The sequence below is a fragment of the Delphinapterus leucas genome, chromosome 6, assembly GCF_059928025.1.
Source record: "Delphinapterus leucas isolate spDelLeu-1000000601 "Yukka" chromosome 6, BTC_Dleu_Yukka2, whole genome shotgun sequence".
In the NCBI taxonomy this organism is placed as follows: domain Eukaryota; kingdom Metazoa; phylum Chordata; class Mammalia; order Artiodactyla; family Monodontidae; genus Delphinapterus; species Delphinapterus leucas.
The window spans coordinates 19,545,440-19,571,989 of NC_143134.1; the positions used below are offsets into that span (position 1 = coordinate 19,545,440).

At 49.5% G+C, this 26,550-nt stretch overlaps 1 protein-coding gene across 3 annotated transcripts in view; it reads right to left on the minus strand.

Annotated features, from left to right (window-relative positions):
- Positions 1–26,550, minus strand: part of DPYSL2 (dihydropyrimidinase like 2) — a 115,974-nt gene that overhangs the window by 59,170 nt on the left and 30,254 nt on the right. The window contains exons 1-3 of one of the 3 annotated variants that reach the window (XM_022595019.2): positions 15,657–15,959; positions 12,227–12,315; positions 10,344–10,528 (exon numbers count right to left, since the gene is read on the minus strand). In XM_022595019.2, coding sequence (XP_022450727.1) covers positions 10,344–10,528; positions 12,227–12,315; positions 15,657–15,695 — 313 coding nt within the window. In that variant the 5' untranslated portion in view covers positions 15,696–15,959. Of the gene's footprint in view, positions 1–10,343; positions 10,529–12,226; positions 12,316–12,738; positions 13,108–15,656; positions 15,960–26,550 lie in introns of those variants that run through there. The other 2 variants (XM_089912783.1, XM_022595018.3) reach the window with 2 other exon arrangements.

A 26,550-nucleotide genomic window follows, 5' to 3' on the forward strand; every position in this document is an offset into this window, starting at 1 on the left:
ATCAGCCACTTGTTGATGACACAGCTTTGCACCTGTGGCATCAAGTGTGTTGTCAAGAAATTTAAGCCCCAAATTCTCTAGCGATTATTTGGAAGGGGAAGAAAAGTGAAAAGTAAAAAAAAAAATTTTTTTTTTTTGTATAAGAAGACATTTTAAAGGGCTTTTTATAGATGACGGTTTTTCCTGCTGCGTTGGAAACATGAACTCCATTATGGGCTTGAAGATGAAAGAAGCCTGAATTTCTTCCTGATCCCCCCAAGTGGCAGTAAAGGGAGATATCCATCTGGAATCAGCTGGCACATGACTGCATCCTTGGATCAGGAGTGATGAACAGCAGATAGGTAGATAGAGAGACAGATAGAGAGACAGATGATAGATAGATAGCTATCCGATTAGATAGATGGATTAAAGAGATCATATTGATTTATATAGATAACAAACAGCAAGATATACAGACTAGATATATAAGATAGATGATAGATGATGATAGCTTAGGTAATTGAGATATTGATATGGAGAGAGTAGATGGCTAGATCATAGATTAGACAGGTAGACAGATCAACTGATCAACTGATTCACACATGTGCCAAAAGTGTCACAATCATCATTTTTAAATAAAATAGCACAGGGACTTCCTTGGTGGTCCAGCGGGTAAGACTCCACGCTCCCAGTGCAGGGGGCCCGGGTTCGATCCCTGGTTGTGAAACAATATTAATAGATCTCACATGCATGTCGCAACTAAGACCCGGCACAGCCAAAGTAAATAAATAAATAAAATTTTTTAAAAAATAAAAAAATTTAAAAAATAAATAGTATAGCACAAACAATCTCACCTACTTTGCATATAACCCTAAGAAATAGGAATCTATTGTCTCCATTTTGTAGACATGGAAATTGCCTCTAGAAATATATTAGATGATCACACTCAAACAGAAAGTATCAGAAAGGGAAATTAAACTTAGACCTTCTGATTGCTGGAACTCTCCCATCCTTGTCCTGCCCTGTTCCTTGTAATCTCACCCTCTGAAACATGCTCCAGTAAATTTTACCCAGCTGAGAGAAGGAGAGAGGCTGGGACAGAAGATATGAATGGTTGCCTTAAAAGTCTATGATTCTATGTTATTACCAGGCCCTTTTGATTTTTCCCTCACAGTCTCCCCACAAGGAAGGATGCCAGTTCTGACCTATCATTAGAGGGAGATTAGGTCATAAACACTATTGATTCAACCTAAAGACAGTAGGGTTTTCTCAGGGAAACCAGCACAGCAGGTGGCCCACAGGGCTGGGTCCACATCCCAGCTCCACTCTGCCGTCAGCACCCCCTGTCATCCCACTATCCGGCCCTGTCCTGTTCATCACCTCTCACCCCCCCACTCTAAGCCCTAACCACTGCCCTGTGAGGCAATCAGCTAAGTAAAACCTTCCAGGACACCAAGGACAGCAACCGAAGGAGGAGGCCCTTTTCAGGGACCTGAGCTCAGCCCCACCCTGTTTTCTAAGCTTCTGGAGGGCACCTGGCTACAGAACTCACCCACCCCAGGTCACACCAGTGGAATCCCCGTCCCTTTGCAAAGAGGACAGGATACAGCAGGGAACTGGGGGCAGGAGGCAGCTCTGGCTTTTAGGAAACCTTGGCAGACGTTCATTCAGTTTCAACAGAAGTCCAACTGTTGGACTAGGCACCTAGATCCACGGCTCCTAACCCTGGCCACCCCCTGGAAGCTTTAAAACTACCAATGCCCAGGGGACCTCCCTGGAGGTCTAGTGGTTAGGGCTCCACACTTCCACTGCAGGGGCCACGGGTTCAATTCTCGGTCGAGGAACTAAGATCTCGCGTGCCACGTGGTGTGGCAAAAAAATAATAAAATAAGTATTAAAAAACAAAACTCAAAACCCTACCAATACCCGGGCCCACCTAGAACAGTCAAGTCAGAAGTTCTGGTCTCTGTGCTTAGTGAAAACTCCCCAGGGGATTCCAGCATGCAGTCGAGGTTTGTAATTGGCTCATCGCAAAATTCCTTTCACAGGATAGTCAGCCTTGGCCACAGAGACCCTACCCCGCTGCATCCTCCCTATCATTAGGGGCACATTTAGTCACATTCAAAGAGAGCCGGATCCCATACGGGTTAACCAGAAAGAACTCTAATTTCTACTCACTGTCATTCCCCTGGGTCATTCCCCTGGCAGTTAAGAAGACTAAAAGCGAGGAATCTGGGTAAATGGCTTCATCCAACAACGGCAGACAGTTGAAGGCAGAGCCCTCAAAGCCCAGGGAAATAAATAATCATTTCCAGAGAAGCAACAGGGAGGTCTTTGCAAAGAGGAGAAAGGGGGAAAGCTGGGGATAGGGCCCCACATGGAGTAATGGGTCCCAGAGCTACGGACACATCCCTAGGCCAACCCCTTCCTAAGACAGTCATCTATCCCTTTAAAACATTGCACATCATTAACTGTTTAAAGGACAGAACGTCCACCTATTACGAAAAGGCGCTCTTACGAGAAGCACAGCAGACGGACACCAAGCTGGGCAGGGAAATGAAATGCGGTGCTCCGTGCTAGTTCCTGTCTTGAACAGAAACCGCCTTCAACAAAACCACCGAAAACGTACAGTGTGGTTAGGCGTTCTTCTAAGTGACTAAGTGGGTATGTCCCTTCTTCTTACTTTTCCCCTACGACTCAGCACAGAGGCTGTGCAGGGGCCAGTCGCGTTGCCAGGCTCTGGAGGGAAGGTAAGCAATGCGGGGGGCGGGGGGGGGGGAGGCAGTGATGGAATGGGGGCTTTCCAACTGTGCTTCCCCAAGCCCTAGGGTTCCCCAGAGGCAGAGGGGCTGCCAACAGGGGGAGGAAGGGGAAAAGCGGGAGAGGATCTGGGCTCTCCCATTGGCCCATCGTTCCAGCCAGAGCTGCCCTGCTTTCCTTAGTCTTACCTGCCAGGTACGGGGTCCCGTGTAAGATTTTCATCACGTGAGAAGAGGGTGACCCGCGGACAACAATGCTAAAGATCCCAGGAGGAAGAGCAATGGCGCCCAGGTTTTGGTCCAGAGGCATTCAGCTGATTGTTAGGCAGCCAGCATGGGCAGCTTCCATGTTTGCTGGGGGTCGCATAACAATGGATAGGACAAGACCTCTGCGTTAAGTCTTCGCCCAGCTCACTCAGCCGGGACAGGGAACAAGGGTATCCTTGGACATGTGTGTGTCATGCAGGCTCTTAACTAGCCATGCGGAACCCTGAGCCTGCGCGACGCTGACAGCTGAAAGTCCGTCCCTCACATCAAAGGCCAGGAAGACCTTGCTGGAGCCCATCACATCCACATCCCCCTGTCCACGAATGGCTGGACTGGAAGAATCCGGGCACTCCCTGGGATATTTTGGGCCAATCACCTAATACCTGGTACCGAGCAGAACAGAGGAAGAGACTGAAAAAGATGAAGCATCCTGGGAGGTAGCACCGCTCTTCCTGAAGGGCCAGCACACTCTTTACTAGATGCTCTTCTCAGGAAGGAGAGCAACTCTGGGCAACAGGATTGACAAGACATTCCCAACAGTCAGAATAACCCGCTCCACAGAAAGTCAGAGAACAGGCTCTGGGAACATCCACTACTGAGACTCTCCACGCTCTGTACACAGTACCCACGGGCCACGTCAGAACTAGATCATGGAGGATGCAGATGCCTCTTTTTATTTTTTACTTTTTGGCCACGCTGCACAGCATGTGGGATCTTAGCTCCCCGACCAGGAATCGAACCCGTGCCTCCTGCAGTGGAGTCTTAACTGCTAGACCGCCAGGGAAGTCCCCAGATGCCGTCTTAAGAGATGAAGCCCACCCTTCTGTGGGCTGGGGTGATTTCCAAAGCTGTAACCACCAGCTCTCAGGGCCAGAAACCAGGCAAGACACCCTGAGTAGATTAGGATAACTGCCACAATGTCCATGAAACAGGGCCAGGGACCCAAACAGAAATGTCCCTGATTCTGGAAGGGCCAGGCAGACCCTAAACCCAACTAGACTATGAGGCTGGCTGGAGCCCAACCCAACGGCCTCCCTCCTGAGAACAGCATCTAGTAAAGAGTGTGCTGGCCCTTCCGGAAGAGCGGTGCTACCTCCCAGGATGCTTCATCTTTTTCAGTCTCTTCCTCTGTTCTGCTCGGTACCAGGTATTAGGTGATTGGCCCAAAATATCCCAGGGAGTGCCCGGATTCTTCCAGTCCAGCCATTTGTGGCCAAGATTTGCACGGCGACGCCTGAGCCGGTCCCGTCCTGTGGCGTCCGCTTGCAGAAGGCACTCGTGTCCGTAGGCAAAACGTGTGACCTCGCCCAAGTGGGGACTGGGGAGACGCGAGGAGGGGCAGGCAGAAAGAGGCCACTCCCACAGCCCATCGGATAACGTCGCTTTCTAATCGCCAGCCCACAGGCAGATTTTGTGGCGACAGCTTGGGTCCTGGACTTCGAGACTTTCGTCTGACGTGGTCAGGGTTTTTTGTAAACACTTTCTAACCCGAGTCAAATGAATGATGCAAAGGGAATAATCAAAGTATCGATTACAGACACATTCACATTACAGTGTGTGTGTGTTCACACGTGGACCCGTCAGAGGCGGGGGAACAAACCCAAATGCCACATGGACGGAGAAATGACAAGCAGTGGATGTGCCCCAGGGACACTCCGAGGGCACGTCTCCCCAGGAAGGCCCGGCCACCGGGGCTGTGGGAAGTCACCTGGCCTCGATCTAGGCCTCCTGCCTCTGCAGGCATGGCTCTCTAGGAAGCCCGAGGGCTTTCGGGGATGACTGCCGGGTCCACCGTGGCACTCAGGGCCCACCCCGTGCACACAGAGAGAGAGAGCTCCCTCATGGGGGGACCAGCATCCCCACCACCTGCCGAAAGGACGGAGGGAGAAATACCCATTCACGACCTCAGGCCGACGCTCGAGCTCTGGGCTTTCCCCTCCTGCCTCTCTCCCCCTCCAACTGTTGCAACAGCTGACTGGACCGCAGTGACCAGGGGGCTGGAGCGGCCGCAACAGGGCACTGCTGAAGACACAGCTGTTTCGGTGGAAATGAACGCAATTAACACCAGACGTGTAAACCCTCCTCCCACCCCAGGATTTTCGATCCTCTGGCATCACTCAGATGAAGCAGGACACCAAGTCCCATGAGCATCTAAACTCATCCAATCATTCATTCATTCATTCATTCAACCGCGGGCATCAATGGAGTCAGTGTCTCAGGAGTGAGACACTGCTGGGCGGGGAACGTTAACAGAAAGAGGCAGAGGAGCCTTGATCAAACTGTAACACAGGATGCATGTCCCAAGGGCCAGGCCATGAAGACCCACTGTTGGCCGAGGCGCACAGAATAAGTGGTAGATTACGGCAGAGGGGGCTGCATGGGGGCTTCGGGAGGGAGGTAACACCTAAGCTAGCCCTTGAAGGGTAACGAAGAATTCCAGAGGCAGAGGAAAGAAGGGAAGGGCATCCCTGGCTGGGGTAACTGACAACGTGAGTCTCGGCTGGGGCAGCAGGATTGGGTTCTGCCACCTGGGCTGCATTCTCAGAGCCAGAGGGGGTCGCTGAGGGTTTCAGAGAATGGAGGTAGCATGATCGGTCCACAAGAAGAGCCCAGGCTGCAAGGTGATGTATGGGCTGCAGAGGTAGGGATCAGGGCAGTGAGACTCTCAGAAGCTGGGGCCAAAATCCAGTAGAGACGATAAAGGTCTGAATTGGCAAAGGAAGAGATAACACGCCAAGAGAGAATACAGAGACAGAATTAACTTGATTCGGCACAAGGTGACCGTGGGTTTGAGTCAGCCTGACCCTGAGGGCGGCCCTCTCCAGGGTTGTGCGCTGGGGTAGCAGCAGGAGATGGAAAGACGAGGGTGAGTCCGACTAGGGGTGGCTGGGTGCGGGAATCGGGGTACCTCTGGGAGCCACATCCAGCAGGTAAGTGACAAGCCCAGAGTTCAGGAGAGACAGCCCCTTCCAGCCCCGAGGCATCTGGCTGTCCTCTCCTTGTCTGTGCTCAGGTCCCGTCCTGGTCTCCGCTGTACAGCAGCTTCGGGGCGGGGAGGAAGCCCCCTTGGGTGTGTTGTGCTGGGGGCTCCACACCCCTAGGGAAAGCGCTGAGTTCAGGTTAGCAGGAACATTCAGGCTCTCTTCGCTGAGCAGAGGCTTCCGATCCTTAGCGATCTAGAGTCTGTAGATCTGGCACGGACCCCCGAGATCCAGACTTTCCAACAGCTCCCCAGGTGCACCTGACAATCACCAGATTCAAGTACAGATTCACAGGTCCCATCAGCAGACTCTCACTTCAAGGGGTTGGGTGGGCCCAGGAAGCTGAATGTTTTAGGAGGTGTTACCCCAAGTAACACCAGGGTACCCAGTCTGCTGACCATGCTTGGAGGACCCCTGCTCCCAAATGTTCGGGTCAGACCCTACAGCTGGAGCCTCTTTTCTCTGCCTCTGTTGAGAGAGTTGAGATCCAGAGGGGGCCTCTATGGAGACGGGCGGTTGCTGGTAGCTGATGTGAGATGGAACGATAATAACCACCACGGCTGAGTGATAACTGTGGGCCAGGTACTATTCTGATGCCTCCACTGTCGATCTCTGTAACAACTTTTCCCGTTTTGCAGGTGAGGCGACCGAGGCTTAAAGCAAAGGTCACACTGCTGGCAGGTGGTGGAGTCACAGTCGCAGGTGTGCGCTCCATAACTGCCGCCTGCGCTAATGCGCAGGGTGAGTGCCCCGCCCTCTGGCTTCCCCTCTATAAAATGGAACTAACTGTTCCCGCCTGCTTCCTGGAGACGCTGGGGTCTCAACAACTCTGATGATCATAAAGTCCCCGGGGACGCCAGCAGCGCTTTCTCCAAGCAGCACCCCTGCCGCTTCCGTGACCCCTCAGCTGGTCTGAATGCCACCTACAGGGAGCATGTCTAGAGCCTCTGCCCACGCATCACTGGATGGGAAGGGCAAAGGACATTCCCTCTGCCCCACACGGACGGCCCCTTACAAAGATATCGTTGTACGTTTCTCAATGGGAGGCTCTGTTTGATGGCAATAATATTATTTTCTGCTGCTGACGTGTCACCTCCGTTTCCAAACTGGGAATATTCAGCTGCATTTTCCACCACAGGCTGTGCCATTTCAGACCGAAATGGAGCCTCCAGGTCCCGAGACCTGGGAAACACACAGCAAGCGGCAGGTGAAGACACATCAAGTGACACGGCTTGGAGCAACTCAGAAAGCTGGGAGGGAGGGGCTGCAGGTGGTATGGTGCCAATTTCCTTCAGGGGCTTTTGTTTCTGTAAGTTTTCACTTGAATCCCTTCAACGTGCCCGAAGTACTTAGTTCTGGCCTCAATACTCATTAAAGAAGCTACAATCTCACCGAAGGAGCAGGTCGCAGGTCCTGACCCACTAAGCTAGCTATGCCTCTTTGCAAGGCTCCCACTATGAAGCGGGCTCCAGCCGCGGACTCAGTTAAAGCAATGCAGAACGCATATAAGCAGGAAAAAGAAGCCTGATTTCCTCATCTGTATTATTGCCACGTTATCTCCCGAGGGAAGGGCAGGCAGTGGGAATTCTATAGAGGTCAGTAACCACAGGTGGGCATTTGCAGGAGTAGATACTTTTCTCAGGATACACAAGCAGTGGAGTTTGGGGTGTGACCACTGTGACCACATCGCCACTACCTCTGATTACTTTCGTCCTTTGAGATCTCCTTAAATCGCCCTCCTCTTTGACTGCATCACCACCCCTGCATTAAAATACGCTTGCATTCTGCTCAAGTGAGAGGGGCAGGCAGTCTGATTTCTCCCTCCTCCTTCGTTCCGAGCTGCCATAAGGTCATCCGCTGCCTATTCTGGGCCCTCGGTACAGGTGCAGGACTTGTGGAGACATCCCTGGTCCCTGCACACAAGGAACCCACCTGGCAGGAAGGGAAAGATGCCCACAACCGCTGAGAAAGAAGGCCAACGGGAAGGTCAGGGTGTCAGCAGGAAGGGATGCGCCCACGTGTGACGGTGGTGGTGGGAGGGAAGGCAGAAAGGGACAAGAAGCAGGAGAGGGGCCAAAGAACCGGACAAGTGTTGAGGAGTGAAAACGCACATTCGAGAATGCAGGATGGGGTCTTTCAAGTAAGTCGGAGAGAAAGCAGGGCTTTGATGCATCGTGGCGCGAAGTGCATCTGATTAGAGGCAAACTCTGTCTCTGAGCTCTGTGAATCGCCAAACGTGGGCGCTGGAAAGGGCATCCAGGGTCATCTAGTGCAAATCCTTCACTGTGCAGATGAGCAGCCCAAAAAAGCGAGGTGACTCGTCCAAGGTCACACAGCAAGTTAGTGCCCTGATTGGGGGTATTTCCACCTCGGAGGGCTGCCCCTCAGCCCAATGATACATGTCACTGATCGCTCCCTTAGGAAATATTATTTGTGACCTATTAACGCTCTGCGACCAAGGCACAGGCTTCCAGGGCCCCCACAGGGACTCCAAACTGAGGCAGATAATAACCTTGGCTTGGTCTTCTAGGCTGACACCCAGGCCATCTGTGCTTCTCCAAGCTCCAGTGTGGCTCCACGGCTGACCCTGTAGGAGGGGTGGAAATGCCCACTGGTGGCAGTGAGTCCTGACAGATGCCACTGACAAAACAGCAGGCGTCAACATTAGGCCAGAGTCCCAAGGGGTGTGCAGATGCCAACACCGCCACCACCAAGAGCAGCACCCTCTAGGTTAGACGGTAATACGTGTGGCAAGAAAGAGGCAGCAACAGGAAGGCTTAAACTTGGATGCTCTTTCTGGTCAGTGATGACACCCCGAAGACCAGAAAGGACACAAGGAGGTGAGTGTGTGATTTAAAAAAGTCGAAGAGCTCGAACTAGAATGGGATAGCAGCGTTCTTCTGGGTGGTAGGGCAGATAAGAGGAAGTTTAGAAATAAAGTTACACGTAAAGAGAGCATCATTCTGAAAAGTAACCAGCAAGATAGGTTTTTTTCTAAAGCAGAAAGAGCTAAGTTCTTTCCACTTGGACCCTCTTCTGAACTGAACTATAAGCTTTTAAGACAGACTGTATATTGCCTTTCACTCCTGGATAAAATCTTTAAAACAAAAATGAAATAGTGCCAATGGCAGCAACATGGATGGACCTGGAGATTATCGTGCTAAGTGAAGTCGGACAGAGAAAGATAAATATCATATGACGTTACTTATATGTGGAACCAAAAAGAATAAAATGATACAGATAAACTTATTTGCAAAACAGAAACAGACCCACAGACATAGAAACAAACTTATGGTTACCAAAGGGGAAAGGGGAGAAGGGATAAACGAGCAGTTTGGGATTAACAGATACACACTACTATATATAAAATAGATAAACAACAAGGTCCTACTGTAGAGTACAGGTAACTATATTCGATATCCTGTAATAAACCATAATGGAAAAGGATATGAAAAAGAATAGCTACATAGAGATATATAACTGAATCACTTTGCTGTACACCTGAAACTAACACAACATTGTAAATCGACTACACTTCAATAAAAAAATAAGAATTAAAAAAAAAAAGTGTGTCTGGTGGGCCACTGTGCAACTTGCCTACCTCCTCAAACTCAAAATGATATCTGCCAAAGGGACAATCAACAGGCAAGCTGGAAACCTACCATTCACAAACAAACCCTTCACGTCTGTTAGGAAATATACTTTAGATTTAGCTGAATGAAAAGCATAAATCCAACTGAGTGATGTTTACAGGGCACCCAGCTGTTCACAGCAGCAATTCTCATGTCTAAACAACTGATATCTGTGGGCGCTTCTGCAAGCAGGACCGCCCAATTCCATTTATGTCAGACCCAGGCCAGGAAGTAATCCCTCCACTTGATTTTCCTATCAGTGGAACTGACGTTCCTGGTTCAACAGTTCATTTGCTGTACCCCGGCCTCATTCCAAGAAGATACACACTCAGGAATTCTTTAAAAGTCAAAATCAAATAGTTAGGAGCAAAGGTTCAAAACTCATAGCTTTGAAGATTACTCCAAATGTTGTGTTTTCAAAGTGACCACAATCCAATCACATTTTTCAGGTTAAGGAAGACAGAAGTTCTCAAGCAGAGAAAGCAAGAAGCCACTCTTTTATCCTACAAAAATTCTCTAGAAGCGTATTCTCAAGTTCAACTGGAGAACCTCGGGGCTGGACAGAAAATGAGACTAAGGCTGGCCCACCCTCACCCCCTTACGTGGTAGATCCGTCCACTGCTTAGTTCCGCAACCTTTAGAAGGAAAGACTCAAACAACACAGACTCATTTTCAAACGATAATGGTTCCCAAGCCCTAAGATTATTCTTTGTAAGCTGTCTTACTGATCATGGTGGTTCCCCCAGCCAGGGCTGCCTTGGTGCCTTGAAAGAAGTCATCAGCAGAGGTCATCCCCTGATCGGGCATCTGGAAGCGGGTATGGACATCGATACCTCCAGGGATCACCATTCTGGAATGGGCTTCAATGGTCTTCACCCCTCCTGGCACAATCAGGTTTTCTCCTATTTGCCTAAATAAACAGGGTAGGTGACAATGATTGTAAAGAAATGTCCTAAATCAAACGGGATCTGACAGACATTTTCACCACGCCATAAACAACCCTTCCCTATGTTCTAAAGACTCTTCAGATTATTGTTATCATTCATAATCTGTGCACCCCTCACTCCCTACCCTCAAGAGGCAATGCAGAGCATACTAGAAAACAAAATCTAAATAAGGCATCAGAGGCCAATCAAAGAGGCTTAGTTACCAGAAAACCCATATGATCAAATGATAACAAAGCCCTGAGATATTTACATAAAATATCACTATACTTTCCTTACAACACACTCAGTTAATTATCCTATAACAATTTTCTCCAGACCTGGTTGCACTTTACAAACATTTATTTTCACCATATCCTTTCCAACTAAGAGAAATGAGGAGTAGAAGGGTAGGGAATAGAACAAAACAAAGCAAAGATAATAATAATAAGTAAACACTATGAATGCAACTATTTAAAAATTTGGAAGCATGTGATCAGCAACTCAGATAACAAAGGCGGCAAAATTAATATTCATTAAGTTGGGTAACAAGGATTCATTTCCAATTTTTAAAAAATATCTCTGCTACCTCTTTATGCTAGTTTTTGGAAAAGGAAAAAGTAATCAAGGGGGAGTTGGTAAAGTTCTAAAACAAATTAGTGATGACTAAAAATATCACACAGGCTTGTTCACTTCTAGGCCAGAGTCTTACAGACCAGATCATGCTGCTTTCCACTTGGGGGAAAATGGAACATGAAAGTCATGGTATTTCAGAGCCTGGAGCTGAGACTGTCACAAGCAAACACATATGGAGAAAACATTAAATGTGGAAATGTTAAAACCTCTTTTAGGATCGTAAATCAGGGTGTGAGTTTCCAGGCAACAGACACGTCCACTACAATTTTCCACTCCTCTGGACTGGTTTGCTGCTTGCCCTTGATAAATGCTGCTTATTTAAAGGATGTCATTTGCAGCAGTGTTTGTCTTTAAACAGATGTGCTATTTCTTCAGAGCCCTCTGAGGTGTCCCAGTCGGAAGGGCACGAGGATATTGAGACATTCTCAGCTCACTTAACCCTCTAGGACCCAAAAATACCCTAATTCAGTAACTGCTTTGTTGTTTTCTCCTTTGAAACACAATACACAATAAACACAAGGGCAGTCCCATTTGTGTTAGTTGCCACTTAAAACATGAAACCTAAAATTCCCTTGGAATGAGGCAGTAATTTGTCTCTGTGACGTAGTAATTAATTTGGTGTCCATTGCCCCCAACAACTTGGATTCTTGATTAAGAAGGCAGATGTGCTATCATGATAGAAGAGGCTGTACTTCACGTTTGTGTCCTTTGATTGTCCTATCCACCCCACACAAGTACACTCTAGTAAAACCTTTAATATAGTCAATGGATCATAACCTGAGTATGTGGCAACAAGAAGATGTGTCACCTCGGTTAAAAATAGTCAATTACATAACACGTAAGGAAATGGGTGTGCATTTAATTGTGGTTTTGAATTCCCTAAATCTGAGTTTTCAAACTCACTAATTACCACCAATCAAACTAGGCTTAAACAGATACTGAGTTAGTCTCTAAATCACTACAGCTTGATGCTACGGGTGTGAATTGTAGCTAATGCTTAGGAACACTGCAAGGTACCCAAATTTGTGGCAATATTGAGTTACACTTACTTGATCAACCCATCTTCCATGTATATGTCTGCATAGAATGACTGGTCGTCATTAACGATTTTACCTCCTTTGATCAGAAGACGATCACTCTGAAACAAAGAAGTAGTAAGGTCACAATTCGTAACTGATCCATGAGAAACAGTTGGTAGTAAGATAAATGAGCTAAGACCACATTTTCACTGCTCAAAAGTGATGCTCAAAATGAGCCAATTTTGGAAAGACTCAGTGACAAAGGTGAATCTGTATTTGGCAATCTACTCATCACTTGATGAGTCAGAACATACTGGCAAAGCTCAAAGCTTATCCTGGAGAAAAAAAAGAAAAAGAAAAAAAAACACAACAGAGACAACAACCATCTATTTCCATTAGACCTACAAGCACAAAAGAAAAAGAATGAAAAAAACAGCCTAACAATCTTCCTTTAAAGATCAGCAAAAAGATTTCAGATAAAGAAGGCAATCACTTTAAATGGCCTTAGGCTAAACTTCATTTGAAAAAAATAATACACCCACATGTAGCGGAAGTCGATTCTTGTTGAGATTTGTGTCGGGAAAATTTAACCAAAAGTCTGTCGTCATGGGATACTATACACAAACACACTTGGTTCATCCATAGCAAGGTTTCAATTCAGTATGTTCTTTATATTTGCATTTATCTTCGAGGTAAATCACAACAATTGTAGCAAAGAGGGGGAAAAACCACTTCGAACATGCACCATTTTAACTATTAAGCTGTTAAGAAAAGGTAAAGTTTTAGAATAAAGTAGGTGAGATGGCAAGTTCTAAAATCTAACACTATTATTGACTGTACACAATACTGATACTTTAATTGGTACAAAAAATATATGACAAGCAGCATATAAGAGCCAAGAATGTAACAGAAATGTTACATTATGATTCATCTCTATCCCAAATGCTGTTGATGGAATGCTATGCCACTTCAAAGAATGGCGTTCATTTTGACAATGGTTAACTGAAAATTCAGTTAAGAATAATATTCTCAGCAAGTGCTTTATATTTAGCACCTACCAAGAAGAAATTACAGCAACTTTTTAAAAATATATATGCTACTAGAGACCTAGAAAAAAAGATACTTCTACACAGAAATGCACACACCCCTGGGTTTAGAAAGTATTTATTGTTTTTCTAACATCATAAGAAACACTAAGATTATTTTAATTGTTGCACTGTAGGGACCTTCATCCTGCTGTAGGGTTTGGAAAGTCAAATGGGAATAAATAGTCAGCAACGATTCCTGCATTTATATGAGGCAAAGGTTAAGATCTTTACAAAATCCTGTCCTGTAAACCATGTCACCCAAGCCTCAAATCAAATCTGTGAGGTGATGGGAGCTAGATTCTTGTCCCAAGGACACATAAAGAAACTGAGGCTCAGAGACGTTAAGCCACTGGCCCAAGGTCACCTGATCCAGTGCACTTATCTGTCTACAATGATCTCCCCCTCTTCCGCAGAATCCAGCCCTGATGGGATAAACATCGCCTGGGAGGCAAAGAGAAGCCCTGCCCTTCACCACCTGTTCCCCTTAGTCACTGCAGTACCTGTTCCAGCCATCATGCGAATCCCCGAGCCAACATCTTGTTGAGAAAAAAAATGAAACATCACAGCCCCGCTCACTCGAGTGGCATCTTACATAACAGGCTGGCCGTGCTGACGGAGGAAAGGAAACCATGCTATAGGTCCTACGATAATGCCACCAGATTTTGTTAAAGGGCAGAGGGGGCGCTCTTCTAAAAATCAGTCTTGTTGATTGTTTGCTTTTTGAATTATTTTCTCCCCACACTGTCAAAACGAAACTGCCTTTTTCATTCACGAAGACAGCAGAGTACTTGAGGCTCGCAGCAAATCTGCTCTCCACCCCACTCCCCAGATTCCTTCCTGCAGTGCAAGGAACACATAACGCTGGGTCTCCCGGCGCTCTGCCCTTTGGGATCTCGGGTCCTTGGCCCTCAAGAAAAAGCTAGTACCCACCCCCCGCTATAGAAGAGCTCATCCTATAAACCCTCCCGAGCACACGCCCCTTCCCCTGTGCATGTGCTCCCACATCTCTCTCCTGCGGATGGGTGTGCCCTTGTACATCCAGTGGAAGTCGGGGTACCCGTGGCTAAGGAGGAAACCAGAGCGAAAGCACTCCCTCAAACCCAGCCCTAAACACATCTGGACTTTTCAAAAATTCTTTCGGTCACCGCTTCAGCCGTGGGTTCTACCCAGCAATCAGCTGGCCCATTGCAATTGCACATCATTACATAACAATGAATTTCCCTCGCGTTCCTCCCTCCCCGGGATTTCATTCGGGGATGTAGAGAACTAGGACTGGCGAGACTTTTCCGGGAAAAGATGGGGAGAAGATGGGGGCGGGGGAGCAGCGGGAACAAGAACCCGTGTTCATCGCCGAAGCATCGCAAAGTCATCGCTTGGAGCTTCTCGTGATTTACAAACTAACAACCCCAGGCCCCAGAGCTGCGCCGGCATCTCCGGCCTCTGCGATCATTGTCTGGCCGAGGCCGGGCCATCTGCTCCGCGCGTCGCGCAGCGCCATTACCTCCCAGAGCCCCGGCTCGGCGCTGTCCCCATCGCCCACCCTCCCAGCCCGCTTTCCCCAACGCCCACCCTCCCAGCCCGCTTTGTATGCGCCAACACTGACGCCTCCCCGGCTGCAGAAGGGGCAGAAAGACACAAGAAAGCGAGCCCAGAGCCGCCAGGGTCCCAGCCCCAAACCACTGGACGAGGAAGCCGAGAAGGCCACCAAAAACCGGACCCGGTCAACAAAAAGCCCACGCCTACCTCCCCCCCTCCTCTGCTCATCACCGCGTCCCTGTTTTTCCTTCCCGTTTCCACAGGATCCCGGTACACCCAGCCCTTTTCAGCATCCCTCTGCTGTCATTACGCCTCCGAGCTAAAACCCGCTCCTTTTTCTGAGGAACCGGAGGAAGGCTCCAGAAAGCCCTTTATGGTGGGTGGCGGGAGATACAGGAAGAATCCATTTCCCCATCTCCCCATCCAGCTCCTGGAGTCCAGCTCCTGGAGTCCAGCATCGCAGCACGCAGCCGGGAGAACAATATCCGAGCTTCAACCATGCATATTCAATCTGGCATCCATTTGCTTACACCCCGCAGGCCAGCACTACAGCATCTCGCTCTGACAATAAAAGGATACAGCGGATCTGGCGCGCTACCTAAAACGACCTTAATGCACTCACGCTCCTATTTTAATGCCTTAGAAACTATATGGCTTACAATTCTATAGGATTGCGTCTCCCATCACGATCGCCTTCTTTAGCAACAAGGGGAAAAAAGGAAAAAAAAAAAAAGTTGGGTCTCTTTTCCTCCCCCTCCTTTAAAAAAAATTTCTTATATGTTCTGTGCCACAAAAGGTTGCTGGCCGATCGCAGATTTCACAAGTACCAAACTCACCGTGATGCGTGGAATATTTTTCTTCCCCTGATAAGACATCTCTCTCCTGGGAAAAAATTAATTTCAAGAGGGCAGCTTTAAAACAAAAATTGCCCGGAAAGAGACTTGGTATTTTTTGCAGGATTGAAAAATGTGCAGCCGCTTAGCTGGTCTTGCTGATAGAAATTTTCAGGAATGTTAAGGGATAAATGCAATCCTCTGTCTCCCTTTCTTCCTCTCCTCCAACACTGCCTCAGCTAGGGTGGAAAAAAAGAAAGAGAGAGAGGGAGAGAGAGACAGAGAGACAGAAAGAGAGAGAGACAGAGCAGTAGGGAAGGGGGTGGAAATAAACTACAGCAATAAAAGCCTCGGTTCAAGTCGGCCACCGCGGCGCATGCGCCGCCAGCCACTCCCTTTCCTCTCAGGCCAAACCCGTCCGCTTCGAGATAGACGAGTCCTGATTGGCCACAATCGTGGGATATGCAAATGAGCGCAGGCGGGGAGGGGTGCGGCGCGAGAGCGCGAATTGCTGCAGTGTGCGGCCGAGGGCGGCGGTCGGTGCGTGCGCCCGAGCGGGGAGCGCGCCTTTCGCGCCCTTTCTTTGCACTGGTGCATCGGCCACCCGGGCTGGCAGCGGCCCCAAATGCAGCATCAGCATCGCAGGGACAGCGGAGGGGTGGTCATTACGGGCAGGGAGAACCGCGCCCCGCGACGGTGGGCTTCGGTGCGGCCCGGGCGGCGGGCTTCGGTGCGGCCTAGGCAGCACGCACCCGCTCGCGCGCGCCCCGGTGGATGCTCGCCCGCGCGCCAATCCGCGGAGGCCGCCGCTGCAGCCCGCGTGGGGTGACTGCGCCGAGCCAATAGCTTTGCTGGCGGCGAGCGCGCGACTGCACGGCCGGCCGGCGCCGCGCCGCCCGGGAGGGGCGCCCAAGTACTCCTCCCGCCGCCGTCGCCTTTCGCGAAGGCTCGCTCGGCCTCCGCCCAGGAGTCGAAGGGGGAATTCAGATGGCTGCGAGCGGAGGGAAGGGGAGCGGGGCGGGGAGTCTCCGCGCGGCGCCGCGCCGGCCGCGCCGGCCACGCCCAGCCCCGGAGAGGGGCCGCTGGCCGCGGGCCTGCGGGCGGCCGGCGCCGGGCTGGGCTCCCCCGGGGTGGAGGAGCGCGGGCCCGAGGTGAGGCAGCAAACAGGAAGTGGAGCCGGAGGCCGGGCTTCGGGCATCAGTGGCCTGGCAGCTAGCTGGAAGGGAAAGTCCGAAGCCCTCACTGCTCTGAGTAGGGAAGGAAGGCAGCCGGGGAAGACTGTAGCCCGCTGCTGGGGATGGAAACCCCTCCCTGAAACGTCCTTTTGTGCCTTGGGGTCGCAAGGAACTTAGGGGCAGCGGGGGAAGCAGCAGCCGCCTGTTGAGACCGAAAAAGGCCCAATCTAGGGCCCGGGTCTCCTCTTTAACAGTCACGCTCACGTACACCCATTTCGGGGTATGGTGGAGAGAGTGCATTTCGCTGCTGCCTGCAGTTTTGTTGAGGAGAAACTGTTGGGATTGCAGCGCCCTAGGAGCCCAAAGGATTTGCATTGCTATAGGCGGGCCCATACTTCACATGAGGCCGGAAGCCGGGAGATAAACTGGAGAAGCAGGAGGAATGAAAAAAAGGCGAGCTTATATCCTAAAAAGCAAGGGATCCTGAGTCATGGAGAGAACCTCCCAGAATCTGAGTTTAAAACACGGGGAGACTTGACTCCCCAGCCACAGATTCTATCACACTTACAGCAGCTTTTAAGGCCTCTCTTCTTGGGCTAGCAACTGAGCAGGCTGGGACCCGTTGTCTCTGTCCAAGTCCTGCTCTGATGCTCTTACTTCAGAATCCCTGTAGAAGGAAAAAGCTGGACCAGTTGATCCCGAGCAATCTACCAAAGGTCATCTCTTTGGAAAGCTGCCCAGACAGGTACAATGACAAACATCTGGGCTGGCCCACAGCTTTGGGCTTCTCTGCTTGAGATCAAACAATAGATAGAATCCCTACATAATCTAGGCCTTCAGGCAACCATGAAAAAGAAAAACAAAGAATCTAATTGGCTCACACCTGATCAGCAAAGTTTAGCCAGATAAATGCAAAATAATCCTGAGGCTACTATGGGCCCATGTTTCAAAGTCTTTCTGCATCTGGCTACTTTGGATGGTTATTTGTCCAGAAAGTGTAAAATGCACCCTTTCATTCCTATTCCTGTAAATTCTGAAGTCCCAGAAAGGGGCTGTGAGGCATGCAGCAAGCTTCCCGGCTGGTTATTTCATTCCAGTTCCAATTAGCTGTGCATCTTAAAAATAAAAAGGGAGCACTTCCCCCTCCAACTACGTGATGTGCTAAGAGCCAAGTGAGTTGAAGTCAGCAAGTATTGGTGTCACCCTAAAAGGATCATAGTCACAACAAGTCTGAGAAAGCATAGAATGCACCCTCTACCCAAGAAAACCCACTGTAGGTTCCAATTAGCAGTGGCGGGGGAGAGGGCAGCAGGGGGACGAGTGTCCTATTAAATCATAAGGAAAATACTACCTGGCAAACAAATAATGAGTCAAATGAATGTAAAACAAAATAACCTCTAATTACATTATTTGTTTATATTCTTGTTCTGTCTTCCTGCTCCTGAACTGCTTGATCATAACAGCTTTAACTATACCTTGTTAGTTATCAGTTTGCCCTTGAATATTTTGCTCCCAGGAGCTTTTATGTCCATCTTATTTGTATCAGCCTTGTTTCTATACCCATTCATATGAGGTTCCTAGTCCATGATAACTGACATTACCACTCATAAATATCTAAAGATGTAAGGTGTAAATTGATTTGTCTGTTCTGAGTAGAGCCTAAGAGTATTTGGCACATAGAAAATTCCAAATAGTTTTAACTGACCAAGGAAATGAACTGTCAGCAATCTGCATTTTTTAGCATACTTCCCACTCAATGCAATGCAGAAAAGCAAAGGACGTGGGGGAGACTTTTCCACCCACTCTGCATTGATTGACTTGTTAATATACAGTATTTTTACACTGTCTTTAGGCAAACACTCAATGACAATTGCCTGTAAAGTTAAAAATCATTGTCCCTGAACCATATATATGAACCGATTCTCAGGCACTGATTTTTCTGAATTTTTAAAAAGTTAAAGCATTATGGGCTTCCCTGGTGGCGCAGTGGTTGAGAGTCCGCCTGCCGACGCAGGGTACATGGGTTCGTGCCCCGGTCCGGGAAGATCCCACATGCCGCGGAGCGGCTGGGCCCGTGAGCCATGGCCGCTGAGCCTGCTCGTCCGGAGCCTGTTCTCCGCAACGGGAGAGGCCACAACAGTGAGAGGCCCGCGTACCGCAAAAAAAAAAAAATTAAAGCATTATAAGCTGGCCTAGTCCACATTCATGACCCCTTCCCAGAGCCCCTGCCTCCCCACTTCCCATACTCCTCCCCCAGCATCCAGAAAGAGCAAGAAGTGATGAACAGTGGGTTAATGAAATGGTTCTATCCCGGGCATCCTGGTGATCTGGAGGAAGGGAGAACTTGCCTCGTGATCCATGAGCAGCAGGAGTGAGTTCTACTCGAGGGCTGCACCTGACCGACCACAGTTTCTCTGGAGCCTCATCTCCCACCTCTCAGCACCCACGACCCCACACCCAGGCTCAGGGGGGTGCATGCAGACACACACGCAGTGCCCTCCGGGCCGCGTGCCTTCTCAAATCCAGGCCCGCGGATGCTGCTCCCTTTTCCGGCTCCCTCAACACTTCCTCTAAGCGAGAGCTGAGGGTCTTCCGGTTGGTCCGGTGCTTAAGACTCTGTACTTCCGTTGTAGGAGGCGTGGGTTCAATTACTGGTCGGGGAACTAAGATCCCACAGGCAGCACGGCGCGGCCAAAACAATAAATAAATAAGTGTGAGCTTAAATGTCACCTCCTCACCGGGTGCATCTGCACCCATCCACCCCCCCAAAGCATTGAGCACAGCCTCCTGTATTCACCTCTGCTGTAACACACATCCTGTTGCATCGTAATTACTTGTCCATTTCTTCTATCAGAGCATGTCTCCCAGAAGCTAAGAGCCTTGTATTCCTCTTTTTCCAGTGACCAGCACACTGCCTGATCTGTGGCGGGACCCTCAACATTTGGTACATAAACAAATGCTGTAATTGCTATTACAAGAAAAAAGACTCACATCCCTACGGAGGTGAGTTTGGTTGTCAGCAACATCCCCAGCTCAGGCCTTTCTTTTAGCCCTGCCACCTTGCTGGGGCTTCCTTCCTGGCCAGCCCACTCCTGTCCTCTGAAACTGCATGAGGACCTCGTTAGAATGCAGCTTATTATTCCTCGCATAGGTGTAGCTACCTGAATCTTAAGCTACGCCTCCGCTAAACAAAACTGCCACGTACCACCAAGACTGAGAATGCACGGGGCGAGAGCATCGAATCCTAAAAGAACTCCAGCATCAGACAAGGCGTCTCTAGTCATTTTTTTCTCAGCATCAGTTTCTTCAATCGTTCTTTTCTCCACCCTCCCATTATTCCTTGCATGTGCCCATATTATGCCATTTATCGTATTACTCCATCAACACACTACTACCCTCACCTATAACCAGGTGAGCACGGTTTTCCTTCCATGTAAAGTTTGAGTTCGTGGAGTCTAGGAACTCTCAAAAGTCTTACTCATCTCTTACGCTAATATGGGGCCCAACAGCGTAGGGGCTCAAGAAGGATGGGGTGCATGGAGTGATGACGTCCAGTCAGGATTTTTGAGGTGTTCCCATGCTACAACCTGCCAGGAACTGCGGGCGGGAGGTGAGGTACTGTCACTCAGGCACTCCGGGTGACTGGGGCAGTCCCAGACCAGCCCTGCCACTGCCCTTGGTTTCTTCTTCCCCCTTTGGGGAGCAAGGGTAACCATTTCTGCTTCTGTGGCCCCCTGGGCCTCTGTGGAAGTGGAACCTAGAGGATGTCACCGAGCAGGGAAAGTCCAAATATAAATTGCTGGCAAAGAAGAGAAGATTTCAAGTTCCCACTTTGCTGCAGTACAGACGCCAAGGGCTGTGGCCTCAAATGCAGCCTGCTGCAGAACGTAAAATTAATGAGGTGGTAAAGAGAAAGGACTGGAATTCTGCTTTGCCAAAAACTAAGGGCATCGACTAGGACACCAAACGGGAAGTGATGCCTGCTTCTCCGCAGCTGGAATCAGGCCATGACGGTCCTTTGTTTTGTGCATGTAACTCTGAAGGGGCAGAGTCTGCAGAAGGACAGCCAAGGACCAATAGATCCAAGCCTGCCCACTGCCTTTTCCAGCGGGTGCATCCTTTACCGGGGCGGGGGGGGACAGAGTGGGGGCAGATGAGGGTTGGGAGTGACTGGCCCTCTGAGCTAGATGCTGATTTTTTTTTTTGCCACTCTGCGGCATGTGGGATCCTCCCGGACCGGGACACGAACCCGTGTACCCTGCATCGGCAGGCGGACTCTCAACCACTGCGCCACCAGGGAAGCCCCAGATGCTGATTTTGCTGGAACTGGAAGTTGGGGCTCTGAAGCGTCCTGATGAAGTCCTTACTGCACGAAGTAGCAAGTTTCATCGTCCAAATCTTGTCCGACATCAAGGCACAGAAGAAAGCGTACACTTCACAGAATCTAGTAGACGTTGGCTTTCTCCTCTTATCTCCAGTTGGCACACAATCCTCCCAAATGACCCCCTGCCTTATCTGTCTCGCACAGCACCCTCTGTGGGACTACAGATTTTCCCTGGGCTCTTTCAGTCACAGCCGAGACAGACAGCATCTCGCTCTGGCCATCGTGCCTCACGCTCGCCCTCTGGTGGCAAATGAGGAGAGTGGTTCTGGTCCCCTTGGTCCTTGTCTGGTGTGATGGATGATGACTCAGGACTACGAAAGGGTCTTGGAGACACTTATTCCAGTGTTCCTGGGTCTTAATCACCTGGAGTGATTTTGCCTCTGTGTCAGAATCATCCAGGACCCCAGCTCAGACCTTCTGATTAGAATCTCCAGAGATAAGGCCCAAGAATGTTTTCATTTATTTTTTTATTTGGGGCTGCATTGGGTCTTTGTTGTGGCGCACGGGCTTCTCATTGTGGTGGCTTCTCTTGTTGCAGAGCACAGGCTCTAGGTGCGCGGGCTTCAGCAGTTGTGGCGCACAGGCTTAGCTGCTCCGTGGTATGTGGGATCTTCCCAGACCAGGGATCGAACCCGTGTCCCCTGCGCATTGGCAGGCGGATTCTTAACCACTGCGCCACCAGGGAAGTCCCCCAAGAATGTTTTTAAACTAGTCTAACTGTGGCCTGTAGACCACCCCTACCCTCCTTTTACAGAGGAGGGAGCTGGGAGAATATGAACTAAAATGCAGGACTCACTCCCTACCCGGGACTTCCCCCTCCTCAAAGTACATCGATGGTCCTGCTCTTTCCCCAGTACGAGCATCTTATGAAAGAGTGATTAATATCATCATCACTATCTTTCTACCTATCTGTCTTCACTGTTATGTAGTCAGCAAGGAGGAAACTGACATTCATTGAGCACCTACCATAGTCTAGGTACAGCACTGGGTGCTTTAAATACATCTTATTCAATCCTCCCCGAAATCTTACTAGGTAAGTCTCCATATCCTTATTTTCTAGGCAGAAGAGTAAAGCTCAAAGAAACCTCTCTTTCAAGAGCAACAGCAGGATTCTAATCCAGGTCTGTGCGGTGACTCCAAGCCCAAGGGGCTAGTTCTTTGAATGATTAAAATACTTGTTTAGCAGAAACCAGGACCTGCCATGAAAGAGGTGGGTGTAGGTGGTCTGCAGTATCATTCTTTTTTTTTTAGTTATTAATTAATTTTATTTATTTATTTTCTTTCTTTTTTTTTTTTTTTTTTGGCTGCATCGGGTCTTAGTTGCAGGATCTTCGTTGAGGCATGCGGGATCTTTCTTTGAGGCACAGGCTCTTCGTTGTGGCACACAGGCTTCTCTCTAGTTGTGGCACCAGGGCTTCTCTCTAGTTGTGGCGTGCGGGTTTTCTCTCTCTAGTGGCGCGCAGGCTCCAGGGCGCGTGGGCTCTGTAGTTTGCGGCACGCGGGCTCTCTAGTTGAGGGACGCAGGCTCAGTAATTGTGGCGCGTGGGCTTAGCTGCCCTGTGGCACATGGGGTCTTAGTTCCCCAACCAGGGCTTGAACTCGCGTCGCCTGCATTGGAAGGCGGATTCTTTACCACTGGACCACCAGGGAAGTCCCTGTGGTCTCTTTCTTCACCCCGTTTGCTGCCACTTGAGGCGCCGAGAACTTCCATCAGTCAATCAGGACCCGTGTGCATTACTTAGACACTTCCCCGGTCCCCAGATTAATTCTCCATCTCTTTCTTTCCGCATCATTCAACGGGATTCAGTTTCTCTCGGTGGCCCAACTTTCCTCTCCTTGGAAACATGATAGATTAACATGTGACTGACAGGGGAAGAGCTTGATCAGCTGCTTCCATAAATAAAATGCAAACTCTCACTGCCACCTTCTCCTCCCGACTCTTCCTGGGCTCCCTCCCCTCCCCCACTCTGCAGCCCCCTGGTCTCCTTCTGTTTCCTCTTCTCCTATTCGTGGCAGGGCCGGCTGCTCCTCAGTCTTCAATACCCTCTTCAGGGTGCTCCTTGCTGCCCAGCCTGTCTGAAGTCAGCCCACATAGTCGCCACTCTTCCCTGTCTCAGCAGCATCTCAGCAGCAATGATCACAAGTTGGAAGTATTTTCGTGTATTCGTTTACTTGGGGAATTTCGCTTCTCCCTCTCAACTGCAAACTCCCTAAGTGACCTTGCCCTCCACCCCACCCAGGACAGACCTCACAACACTCAATAAACACAAGGTGAATGAGCAAACCGGTGGCGCGGCCTTCCTAACGACCCCATGCAGGCATCCTCCTGCCACCCGGCCCCGCTGAGCCAGCCCGCAGCCTAGGTGAGCACCTCTGCCTTCCTGCTGTAAACCCCAGGTTTTTAAAATGCCAGATATCAAGAATTCGCCCCATTGGGTTGAGTCCTGTGGGCTGGCTTCCAGTTATCCATGACAAAGCGAGCGGATTCCCTTCCCACTAGGATCTCTCCTCCAAAAGCATCGTAGCGCTCAGCCCCACCTGCAGGCCAGTCTTGGCACTGCAGTCAGGTTCCTCTTTCCAAGCCCACACCTCAGGCTCAGACTCACCCACACCCAGAAAACACAGCGGATCCTCATCGTCAGTCTGGGCCCTCCTTGATTCAGAAGCTGTATCGGTTCCAAAAAGGGCCGAGAAAAAGGATGAACTCTGTTCCCAGGGAATGTAAATAATATTTCAGGAGTTTAAGTCTCTTAAAGGAATCCAGCCATGTTCCAATACTGAAAACTACTCACTGATTTAAAAACACTCCATGCCTCTTGACTATTTTTTCAAACGGGTTCCCTAGAGACCTCTTTGGGGCGATTTATTAGCTCAGTCTGTGAATTCTTGGAAGTAGTCCAGTTGGATATTGTAAAGATTTCAAGAAACGCGGAATTTCCCCTTAATCAGATCGGTCTGCCTTTCCCCCCTTCTTCCTTCCTCTCTGTCCAGCCCACCCAATGTTTGTTTTCAAGTTAGCCAGAGATTATTATCCACTGTGGACCGGCCCAAGGAGACCGAAGGGAAGTTGGGAGGTGAGCTCACAAGCTCCCTACGCACGGCCCCTCCTTGCATTACGACAAAGTGCTGTGCACGGCGAGGCCATCAGGCAACGCACGGGTACTTGACCGTCTCCAGAAAAGTGTGCCCCTCTGCCTTAGGCCTGGGCTGGGGGCTCTGTGCCCCCAGAGTGTCACCCATCCAAAGACTGAGCACTCCAACTTCTGAGCACATCCAGCCTCTCTCCAGAAACAGAATGAGACCTCTCTAGACACAAGCAGACAAGGAAGTCAGAGAAGGATAAACGGCCAACGGAAGCTGTGCTGTGAGCAGACTCTCCATCGAGGACATGGGCCTTTAGACCAGAGTCTACACCCACGGGCAACACTGACTTCGTGCGGGCACTGCAGTCCAACTGCGGGCAGAACTGGAGGGCCTGCACTGGTCGACCCGGCTCAGGAGTTCCCCTCTGCTCCTCGGGAATTGAGAAATGGAGTTAAATTAGTAAAATGGCCACTTTAAAGTGACTGGGCTGAAAGAGGAAGAAAGTAATCCTGGTGGCCTAAGAGACTGAGTGGGAGGCGGTGCCCTTCCTCTCCCCTTCTCTCTCCTCCCCAACCCAGGCCACTGCCTTCGTCTGAGGTGTCACCATCGCTCACAGGCCTAATTAACTGGGACCCTGCTTCTGGGTCTTATCCTGCCCTGAAGTCAGTACTTTTTCAAATGCGCACATCTGGCCATGTTACTCTTCTGCTTATAATGCTAGAATGGCTCCACAATACCTGTGTGTTGAAGTCCAAAATCCTTGGCATCGTGTCCAGGCTTTGTGAATAATCCAACATCTGCCTACTTCTCTTGCCTTACTTAGCTCTCTCTGCTGCCCTAGTTCACACCCCGTGCTCTAACCACACCAAACTCTTTGTTTTCCGTGAAGGTGTTGGGCTATTTGTAGCCTCTGTGTCTGTACCCACATCTCTATCTCCCCCAACACACCCATCCCCTCTCTGACTCCTGTACCTCCTCTGTGCAGCCATTCCTGAGCCCCCAAGTAGAGCTGACCGCTCTCTCTGTTATGCACAGTTGGGCCCTGTGCAGACTTCTAACAAAGCACCTGAAACAGTTTCCTGCACCTATTTCTTTATACCTTGCCTCCTTCTCCTAGAAAATAAGCTTTTTGAGGGCAGAGATGACACTTTCTTTTTGCAGCACCCACTGTAGTGCCTTGCAGACAATAAGCACACAACAAATTCTGAAAGAATGGATGGGTGGGTAGATGGGTGGATGATGGATGATGGATGGATGGACTGGTGGGTAAAGGGCGGATAAATGAATAAGCTCTGTGAACAAATGTCCCAGTTATAAAATACAGTTACACTGGAACTTGAGTCTAAAACGACCTTCTAAGGCACAAAATTGATAACCAGGCTCTGTCCTAGGCCCCATCCATTTAGGGAAAGCTCCCAGGAGGACCGACGGGCACTCAGGACAACCGTTCTCTCCTAGTAGAAGAGTCTGTGGACCTGTCACTAAGGCCTGGGTGCCCTAACTTGCTACCAGTACCACCTTATATTCATAGATGGATTAGGTCTTCTCTGGGAGACACTCTCCATGTTGCAGAAACTTCTAAAATCTGTGGATGTATCTCCAGACACTTCTCCTTAATGGATATGGGATAGAATAGCTTGAACAGAGAACTTCTTTATAGCACTGGCATCCTCCAGTGTGACAAATATCCTTCTTGGTTGGCATGTGGGAAGTTCAGATAGGCAAAGGCAGGACGATCAAGGTCACCTTGTGAAATGTTCTTTCAATCCAGTATTGGGATATATGTTCTTTATCCTGCCTCCTCCCACTTTTTTTTCTTTCCTCTTTTTCTCTTTTTTTTCTATATCAAATCATTTGGCCATTTTGCCTACAGAACCAAAAGTGGTCATGATCTGGTGGGTGATCGAGGTTATCATCAGAACCGCAGGGGTCTGAATCCTAAACTCATGACCCCCAGGGAGCCATTGGTTTGAGCCCTTCCCTTTCATCCCCCTTTGGGGTCAAGGCCAGAGCTGAGAGACACAGTGCAGATCAGTTCCTGAGTCCTCATCTGCTGGGGAGGCCAGATCTGGGCATTCATACGGTGACCTCAAAAGCAGAATCGTGGAGGAGACTACATCAAGGCCATTGTCATTTCTCCTAGCAAAGATGCAGCAAAATATGTTGTCAGGCTGCAAAGTCATAATGCAAAACACAGCATGCAATATCAGGACACATGGCCATCGCCAGCTTAAGCCGCCCTCTCCGCCTATGC